At 38.6% G+C, this 10703-nt stretch overlaps 1 protein-coding gene across 1 annotated transcript in view; it reads left to right on the plus strand.

The window, feature by feature from the left end:
* FRMD3 (FERM domain containing 3) overlaps positions 1-10703 on the plus strand; it is a 90849-nt gene that overhangs the window by 59683 nt on the left and 20463 nt on the right. Inside the window, exons 11-13 of the mRNA XM_009285255.2 lie at positions 2680-2754; positions 3259-3327; positions 6549-6670. Coding sequence (XP_009283530.1) covers positions 2680-2754; positions 3259-3327; positions 6549-6670 — 266 coding nt within the window. The remainder of the gene's footprint in view (positions 1-2679; positions 2755-3258; positions 3328-6548; positions 6671-10703) is intronic.

A 10703-nucleotide genomic window follows, 5' to 3' on the forward strand; every position in this document is an offset into this window, starting at 1 on the left:
AAAGACGTGTAGATGAGGCGCTTAGGGACATGGTTTAGTGGGCATGGTGGTGTTGGGTTGACGGTTGGACTCGATGATCTTAGAGGTCTTTTCCAACCTTAATGATTCTATGATTCTATAGCAACACCAGGGGGCTGCTATAAGGGTGAATAATAACTAAGTAGGAAGAATGTGTCTTCGAACATGGATGTTAATGACCTGCTTTATTTTGGAGAAGATTCCTTCTTTCGTTTCAACACTGATACAATAATATATCAATATAATCTATTCAATTGATATATTCAATGAAAAAACAGGATATATGAGCTGGCACAATATAGGTGTTAATTCTTTATGTTAACATCTACCGTGTTTGAGACTGAATTAATAAAAAGATTATCAGGAAGTGGTTTCCATTGGAAGTACATGTAAGTAGGAGAATAGTGCATGGTATTTGAGCGGTTTTATGTTATGTTGCCAGAAATAAATACAGGGAATAGGAAACAATTGCTACCCAAAGGATAGAAATTAGTGCTCGAAGTAAAGATGTCTGAGCGAGACTCATAGGAATACAATGTCTCTGCTCTTACTGTTAAATGGTTGTAATATTAACTGTTTGGGTTTTGGTCACAAATACATGGTTGTGGTGGGTTTGGCCTTGACTAGGTATCAGATGCCCACCCAGCTGCTCTCTCACTCCCTCTCCTCAACAGGTCAAGGAGGGAAAATAAGATGAAAAAGCTCATGGGTTGAGATAAATACAGGAAGATTGCTTACCACTTACTGTCATGGGCAAAACAGACTTGACCTGGAGAAGGTTAATTGAATTTGTTTCTCACCTTCTTACTCTATTTTTAAATGACAATAAAGACAAAACTAAAACCATCCCTCCCCTGTTTCTTCCCAGGCTCAACTTGACTCCTTCATTCCCGACTCTTCTATGTCCTCCTTGCCCCAAGCAGTGCAGGGAGATGGGGAATGGGGGCTGAAGTCAGTTCATAGCAGTTTCTCTCTGCTGCTCCTTCCTCCTCACACTTTTCCCCTGCTCTAGTGTCCTTCACGAACTGCTCCAGCGTGGGTCCTTCCCATGGGCTGCAGTCCTTCAGGATAAACCTGCTGCAGCATGGGTTCCTCTCCATGGGCCACAACTCCTGCCAGGAGCCAGCTCCTGTGTGGGCTCTCCAGGGTCTGCAGCCTCCCTCAGGGCATGTCCACCTGCTGTAGTGCAGGGTCCTCCATGGGCTGCAGTGTGGATATCTGCTCTGGCATGGTCTTCCATGGGCTGCAGGGGGACAGCCTGCTCCACTGTGGTCTTCTCCATGGGCTGCAGGGTAGTCTCTGCTCCGGCACCTGGAGCACTTCCTCCCCCTCTTTATTCTCTGACCTTGGTGTCTGCAGGGCTGCTTCTCTCATGTTTTTTTCTACTTTCCAAATGTCTCCAGGGCACTACTGTGGGGTTATTTCTTTAGCTTGATTGCTTAAAATTATGCTTGCCTGTTTCAATTTTGGTGGGTCTTAAAAGAGGACTACTTTAGTAAAAAGAAGATTGGTAGTGATATTCAGTGGAGAGGAACCTGGCTGATAGATTGGAAAATAGTAATGGTTAATATGTGGAGTGCAGAAAAATAACAGTAATCCTCCAAACATGAAACTGAAGCCAAAGCAATCTGTAAATAAAGGCTTAGGATAGTAGTTTTGAAACAGCAAAAGTTTTCATACATTTCAGAGAAACTGAGCTGTACAGTGTAGCCTGTTACTTAACAGCATTAGATAAATCCTGTCAATGTTCTGTATGATACCAACAAGGTCTTCTAATGAGATTAGAACAGACATAGCCAGGTTGTTTAAGTAATTAATGATAATGACACTATGCCTTAATTAGATGTGGTCCTCTCCTCTACTTAGAAGAGCTTGAGACTTGGAATTTAAGATAAGGTCGTGGTCTCTTGGCATATCTTGAAAAACAGAGCTTTAGTCCTGTCTCAATCCAGGCTCAGGGTTGACTGTTGTGATTATTTTCAAGTAGATATAAATCGTTGTCTACTAGGGTCTGGGAATGAGAGACTCGATTTCAAAATCAGTTTGCCATTTTGAAGGCAGAGAACATCAAGGAGATGGCATGTCTGAGGTACTCTTCCATGATCTTTGTGATAAAAGACTGTGATAAAAGGTTGCTGTGTACTTTGTGATTAGAGAGAAGCAGTAGGATATGATGTAGGCTGCTAAGAGGTTGACTGTATAGAGACATTGGAAATGCAACTACTTTTGGAGACAAATGCTACCACTTCTTTGTTATTTCTTTGCTTTACTAGTGGGAAAGAGGAAATAGCTGTATCTTCCCACAAACAAGGTAGTGTGAGGGCAAACTTGTCCTAAGGGCTTTTGGTGTACCACGGTCTTTCCTGCATCCTGTGAATGAAAGTCTCTAGAGGTGTAGCAAGTGTCAGCTTTTAATTTTCTTGCTTCCCTATCCAGGTAATCACTTGTTTTATGTTCAGTTGTTCTGTGCTGTCTGAATTGTTTTATGTATGCTTTATATTCTAATTTGTATAAAGGCCTTAAAAAAAGTTGGAAAGCCCAATTACTGAATATTACTTTGTGGTATAAAAATAACAAAGATTGTAGTTGGCCTTGTTCATTTTTGCTTATCAGGTTCCTTCTGTGCTGAAAATGTGACAGTCTGTGTTCTTTTTCTTCAAGGTATGCAAAATCCAGTCAGATCAAGACCATGTCCAGCAGCAAGATATTTTTTAAAGGCAGTAGATTTCGATATAGGTGGGTATTTGCTGTTTGTTTTTCATGGTAAACCATTTCAGAAATTAAGAGAAAACATCAGTAATTACTCATGGCAAATTGAGGGCTTTTCCTTCTTGAGGACCTGTTCACACATAATCCAAGTCAGGATTTGAAAGATTTTCTGTTGTCTCTTTAGTGTCACTTATAAAATAAACCGGAGGCTTCATGCAGACTTCTGTCAAAGAGCAGTTTCATCAGAACAGGGCTCCACTTTTGGTGCAGTTTCTGTAAAAACAAGGATGCGTGGCTAATGTAGAGATTGTACGCCCCCTGTAACTGGGCAACTCTGGACTAGGGGTGCTTTAGTGGGACAGTCCAGAATTTTTAATCTGTGACATTACATATCCACTACACAGGATTTTTTCTTTTTTTTGCCTTTTCTTCTTTTGAATGTAGCTTAATTGTTCATGTATGTATAGTGCTTGGCATGTAATGAGCTCATCTTAGTGTTTGCTTGAATATTTATTTCATGTTTTAATGCAGTGGAAAAGTAGCCAAAGAGGTTGTGGAGGCAAGCTCTAAAATCCAGAGGGAACCTCCTGAAGTTCACAGGTATGTGTTGACATTCAATATTAAAGTTTAAGGACTAAGGAGGATTATTGTTCTCTACAGAGAAATTCTCTTTCCTTTACTGTGAGATATAACGGCTGTCATTCTGAGCTTCCACAATGAGGCATGCAAGCCTTGAGAAATATGTATTGCCAGTGTTACAAAATTCTGACAATAGCGTATTGTCTCCTACACAAGGGAACTTAATCTGTGCTGCTTTGAAGCTGGTTTTAATCAATCAGTCAGAGAAGTAGCTTATATTAATTTCTGTGTTATGACATAGACTGTTATTACATGATCCTGACAGAAAAGTACATTCTTATTTCATTCCTAGTTCTTGCCCGGTTTTGGAAGATTCTGTTTTGTGTATGTATATGGGTATGTTTAAAGGTATACTTGATAGTTTTTCCATAATGCAGTCAGATTAAAAAGCAAGAAGTTCATTCAGTAAAGAGAAAAAAGATCAGAGAACTTTTTTTTTCAGAGAAAAATGATGTGGCTTGTTAGAAATAAGCAGCTGGACTTTGCAAGCGAACTAATACTTTCTGGTCCTTATCACTCACTGTAGTGACAGTGAAAATTGATAAGAAACTAATTGAAGTCCTTCAGAAAAGAAGAAAGAGGCCAGCAGGGAAAAGCTATTTAGAAACTTTTTTAAAAGGTTACTTAACTTTCTGGACATTCTACAGCCATATCCGTATTTTTATTGTGATTTTTTTCAGGGGCAGGGTGTGTGTGTTTGGTTTATTTTTAATAGAATATAGCCATTCCATCTGTATTTGAGAGAAAAGTGGATTGTCTTTACTAAAGGGTAGGAATATATTTGTGGCAAATATTTATAAATATGTTGTCCAGCCCTACTATGTAATTAATAGTCAGGCCATGCAGGGATGCTTTTGAACATGCTTTTGCAGATTACATTTAAAAATGGGGTAAGTGACGGTCTAGAATGTGTTAACTGAGAACACAGAAGGCAGAATATAGGTCCATCATTGAGGCAGGGTAGATTACTTGGGCACACAAATGCATTTTAAATGAAAATAGTTACTCACATAAGGAAATAGCTTATTGCCTACTTCCCATACAGTTTCTTTCTTCCACAGGATAAGAAAAGATTTTCATGTAAAATTATTTTTTATCTTGTATTTTATCTTGTATTTTACTTCTATTTGCTTTCAATATTTGAAGTATTTTAAACATATTATTTAAAAGTCTTAGTGTACATAAAGAAACAGATCAGAGGACAGAATTTTATAGAGCGATGTTGTATGGATTTAACACCCATAAAGAGTAATGTATATTTTTTATGATTAACCTTCTTAAAATGCTTGCATTTACAATATTATGGTAGCTCCAAGTTCAGTTTCTTAGAAAGACTAAGAAAAAGTCTAATGATTTCAAGTGGTTTTTATAATGCAGGTTTTGAAATGGGAGACACTGGTAGGTAGCTTGTCCTTCTAATAGCACAAGTAGGCAAAAAGCATAGAAAATTTTCAGCTCCAAAAAAAAGCAAACTTTAGAAACAAGTTACTCTGTGAAAGTGGATTTGGGGACAGGAAATGGTAGTTTTTCAGATGTAAAACATTTAGAGGAAATGATATGATTGAAGGTAAATCTATATATATTTTTTATACGTAAATAAAGTTTTCTCTCCCTGCACCCCCTCCCGCAAAGTCAATTCAGTGGTACCATGGCTGCATTGAGAAAGAAACATGCAGTTGTGAGGAGGTTACTGTTCGATATCTTTGTGTTTGGATATTACACTTAAAGCACTACAGACTGAAAATCTGTTGGAGTGTGTAGTCATGCAGCGTTAATGTGGTGGCAAGTTCTTCTGACAAATACACAGTGAATGATTTAATGTTTTGCTTCCAGGGTATGCCTGAAGGAGGGTTCTTTGTGAATAAGTATGGAGTAGGAGCCTTATGGGTGCTCCCAGGCACAACTCCTATTTTGGGAGTTGCTTGATAGCTCTTTACAGCAAGCACAAAGATCCAGGGATGCATACCAAGTCTGTGGAGGTACCATTGCGTTGGAGTGGTTGTAATTACAGTAATCTGAGTGAAAAACTTCTTTGGATAGTGAAAATTTAAACTAAATAGTTATTAGAAACTGCTCACAGAATGCAAATGAGGACATAAGTAGCTTTGGGCATATGTTAATGAGCAAGGAATCACGGCAATTGAGCAAGAAAGCTGGTTATCCCCACAGAATATTTAATGACACGTAATGTGACTTGGAGTAGGACATCTGTGTCCTGAGTTTACCTAAACCCTCAGCAGCACACAGTCCCTTCTTTTCACTTGCAATAGGTGCTTTGTTCAGTTTGTTTATCTATGTGGAACTGTAAGTTGAGTCTTTGTGCAAACTTGAAATGCATTTTGTGAAACTTCAGCACTATACCTATGTACCATTTGAAGTCAAGTAGCATCCTCTTCCCTTTCATCTTTGCTTTTGTCAAAAGTAAATATTTTATAATGTAATGGTTTAGATTTATTGCAGGATTCTTGCTTCAGGCCTGTATCATGTAAGTGCTAGATAACTTATTCTAAAGAGCCATTTTATTTTCTCAGTAATATGATTTTAGGCTAATGAGCCTCATGACTGAAGGGAATCAACAGCATTCCTCAAACTTTCCTGAGAAAGTTCAACACCTGCTACCAGAAAGCCTGTTAGAGCCAAGTAAGACAAGAAAGAAAACCAGCCTGAGCACCTGGAGGCATGGTGTAGAGGCATGGGCTGCGTGAGAATGAGAGCGCTGTGTATCTGTTAACTGAAGGGATACAGTTGTTCCTGCTTTAGTCTTTATTCTGCAGTGCTCAAACCGTAACAAATCCTTTACCCAGTCCCGGAGGCAATGGAACAACATCAGGAAAATTATTTGTATCCTCTCTACCTTCCCCTTCCTTGAAGCCAAATACTCATGTCTGCTGTGCAGCATGGAGAGGAGCAACATACTGAAATCCTGCATGAGATGAGAAGGAGTCAGGCTGCATAAAGGGAAGTAAACCAGCACAAAACCTTCTCTTACACTTCAGATGTTGAAAGGTTTATATCTGCTGAGGGTGCAACATAACATGGCTGAAAGCAGCATTCAGTGTGCACAGCTTGTTATGATAGCTCAAGGCCTATTGTAATTTATGCAAAACAATTCTGAGATGAGACATAGTGGACTGCACTTGTTTCCTTGTGAGTAAACTGACCCTGTTTTCCCCATCTTTTAGAACCAGCATTACTCAGAGTCGCAGCTCTCCCTCATTGAACAAACAACTCATAATCAACATGGAACCTCTGCAGCCCCTTCTTCCTTCTCCCTGTGAGGAGGAAGAGGTTCCTGTAGATGAAGGTGAGTCACTTACCCGATTCCTGCCAAACACTAACAATATTTATTATAAAATATATGGAAAAAGGTGTGTTACTGACTCAGGGATATGGAAAAAATCTAAAAATTTCCATTAGGAGTACACCATTAAGCCTCTGCGTGTCACACTGAGAAATGATCACTAGCCCAAGGAACTGTGCACAAGCCTCATGCGAGATACTTTGTGAGGAAAGTTACTGCTAAGCTTTCTGTTTCAAAAATCTTTTTTTAGATTGTCAGGTGAAAGGAACTTAACAGGAAATAATTCAACATAGCACCATCTTACTAAACAGTAACTGTAGTTACTCAGGAGTGAAAACTGGCAGTTTACTGCTGGTTATGTTGTTTTTCTTACTTCCCTTTACTTTTACATTTCTTTCTCTCTGTTTTAATGTTAGGAAAAACTCTGTGCTAATTTAATTCCATTGACAAAAAGGGATGTTATTTGAAGGTCAGCTAGGAAAAAGTCTCTGCTGATGTAATCCCATTGACAAAAAGGGATGTTATTGGAATATCAGTTTGAATGCATTTTGTAGAACAAGGTTTTCCATGTATTTGTTTATTCCTTGATATTTTAAAAATCACATTCAACACCTATCTTTTTAAGATGCAGTCATTACAAAGAATGGTATGAACATCTTAGCCAGTTTAAATAAGGATAACTGCGTTCTTCCTAATAAAAAAAGAAGAACGGTTCTTACTTGAGATGTGAGCTAATTGTTTCAGAAGTTGGGAAATAGGACCCCTACTGTTGCTTTGTTGTGGTCAATTAATGGGAAACAGAAACAGCTGAGCAAGTACGTTCATTTTCAGGGGAGTACATCTTAATTTCATTTTATAGGAGTCATATGAACATGTTTTGTTAATTCTTATAGAATCATAGAATCATTAAGGTTGGAAGAGACCTCTAAGATCATCGAGTCCAACCATCAACCCAACACCACCATGCCCACTAAACCATGTCCCTAAGCGCCTCATCTACACGTCTTTTAAATACCTCGAGGGATGGGGACTCCACCACTTCCCTGGGCAGCCTGTTCCAATGTTTCACCACTCTTTCAGTAAAGAAATTTTTCCTCATGTCCAAAGTAGTATTCTTACTACCTTGGCAATATCACAAAGTTCCTTTGTAGGTTAACACTTGTCACTTCTCATTCTGCTTCACATTACATAGCAAAAAAAATGCAGGGTAATTTGCAAGGTGGTATCATACAATCTACTCTTTACAGCCTAGCACAACTGGCAGGGAAATAATTGCATCAGAACCAATTATTTCTATCTTCAAATTTAGAATCACTTTCCTATTAATAGATCTCACCCTTTCTTCTGAAAGTACATAAGGCATGTGATTATTAATTAATATTTGTTAATCATTTTCTCAGAATATCAGATTTATCATTCAGTGATGTGAATATTTATAATAACAAAATACATGTTTTCATGTGATGAATTCTATAACTTCCTGGGTCTGAGTAAAATGAAAATGAATAGGTTTTGTATGAACTTACATGTCATGGTAGGTTAGGCCTACACAATCATGGCAAGATGGGCGGTTGTACTGAAAAAGTGAAGCCCTTCTCAGTTGCTGCTCATTCTCAGGCATTTGTCTTGTCAGTGTATGATTTCTGCTTTGAGGTGGTCAGAAAACTATAAATGAATAAATGCTCTGCATTTCCTCCTCTCTGTACAGTACACCATGGGATGCCTCTACATAAGGATAAAGAAACAGAAGAGTTAAAGTAAATTCTTACCTCTTACATCTAAAATGGAGTCATCTAAACTCACTTAAATCTGGATGCTTCTAGAAAACATTAACAGTAATGGTAAAGAATTGTAAAACAATCATGCATGGTAGAATGGAGATATCTGTCTAGTAAGCTTTCCTGGTAGAGGGATGCGCATCTTGCAGTGTAATCAACAGTCCATTCACCCACTTCATCTACTCAAGGAATTTGGGAAATTCTGCACTCTGTGTACACTGCACTCAGGAATAAAGAACCTTGCTAGGTCTGACAGAGTGAATAATCATCTTCATAGTTACTTATGTAGAGTGCTTAGTTTAACAGAGCTTTAATTCCTGGCTAGAGGCCAGGGTCATTATTGTAGTATGGTCTAATATAAATATCTGTTTAAGAACTTGAAATGAATTTTCCACTAATATTCTCCAATAAGTATGTAAAAATGTACTGGTTTTGGGAACAGCCCTACAAATAAACTTACTTGTGGAAAAAAGATTTTGAAAAGGGAGGGAACACATGAGGCTAATTTGTATAAATATTCAAAGGATGTCACAGAACATGGTTTGCTGTATCTGCCCAGGTCTAGAGGTCATGTTCTTTAGTCACAGGGAAGGACAGTGACTGACCTGTAGCATTGCAATGCCTTGTGCATTTTGTCTTTCCTACAAAACATTGCTTGCTTGCTGAGGTTAAACCATGACAATGGCAAAAGATGAAAGAGGTCTTGCAAGCAACTGCTGAATCAATGTGAAAAAAACCCTACCCTTTCAGGCTGCTTCTCTGCTATTTCACCCCTACGGCACTAATCAGAAGTTAGAATGGGGAGTATTGTATGAAACTAATACTGAGTTTTCCTGGGTATTAGGTTGAGTGTTGGGAGGAAAATGACCTTACCCTCTTGTCTCTTTTCACTATGGTGTTCTTCTAAAATTCTCTTGTCCCTTGAAAGTGTGCTTCATGGAATACGATCTCCCAGACAGTAATGCAGTCTCTCTCTTCCACTTCTTTCAATCTATGCCCAGAGCCAAGTTCTGTCCTATGTCATGCAACCTAGCTGGTACCAGTGGGGATTTAGGAAGTGTGATCAATAAAGGAGGAGATTCTCCTTGGCTCTCTTCTTGTTATTAATGTATTTGTAAAAACATTTTTTGTTGTCTCTAACGACAGCGGCCAGATTGCGTTCTAGCTGGGCTTTTGCCTTTCTCATTCTTCGGAGTTTCAACACTGAATGTAGTAAGAACAGGGTGAATTAGATTATCTGTGTAAAGTACTTATTATAATGAGTAGTCATAGCTGAATGACATGTAGTTAATTTTAACAATTACCTGTTTACCTCTGCTTGAAATACCTGTATCTGAGAATTCACTTTCTGGCAGCCAAGTACCAAGCACTGTGTTTCGGAGTTTCAACACTGAATGTAGTAAGAACAGGGTGAATTAGATTATCTGTGTACAGTACTTATTATAATGAGTAGTCATAGCTGAATGACATGTAGTTAATTTTAACAATTACCTGTTTACCTCTGCTTGAAATACCTGTATCTGAGAATTCACTTTCTGGCAGCCAAGTACCAAGCACTGTGTTCCTGCTAGGCAGTTGCCACCACTGCGGAGTAACAACAGCTTGCAGCTTGTAAGACTGCTGTGCCACACTTAGAACTCTAAGCAATGAAATACATTTTTGGAAACTGCTGACTTACCATTGCTATATGCTTACCAGAGAGTGCTGGTTTCAAATGTATGTATTACATAAGTTTGAAAGTCATGTTTCCTTTTAGTCAGACAGATTGTTGTTACTACTACGATTTAATAGAAATATTTGCTGGTGGGTTTCCTGTAGAGTATGTTATGCGTAGTTAAATACCACCAGCTGCTAAGTTAACAGTACTTAGCTCTTTTACAGTACTTTCCTACAGCGAACTTGGCTATATTATCAAATTGCAGCTTGAACTGATCTCACAGCTTTCTGACACTGGCTCTCTTCCCCACAGGCATTCAATTAACTTCTGTGGATTCCCATCTTAGAATCAGAGAATCATAGAACAGTTTGGGTTAACAGTACTTAGCTCTTTTACAGTACTTTCCTACAGCGAACTTGGCTATATTATCAAATTGCAGCTTGAACTGATCTCACAGCTTTCTGACACTGGCTCTCTTCCCCACAGGCATTCAATTAACTTCTGTGGATTCCCATCTTAGAATCAGAGAATCATAGAACAGTTTGGGTTGGAAGGGACCTCTAAAGTTCATCTAGTCCAACCCCCCTGCCTTGGGCAGGGA

Source organism: Aptenodytes forsteri, unplaced genomic scaffold (genome assembly GCF_000699145.1).
Source record: "Aptenodytes forsteri isolate BGI_AS27 unplaced genomic scaffold, ASM69914v1 Scaffold151, whole genome shotgun sequence".
Lineage (NCBI taxonomy): Eukaryota > Metazoa > Chordata > Aves > Sphenisciformes > Spheniscidae > Aptenodytes > Aptenodytes forsteri.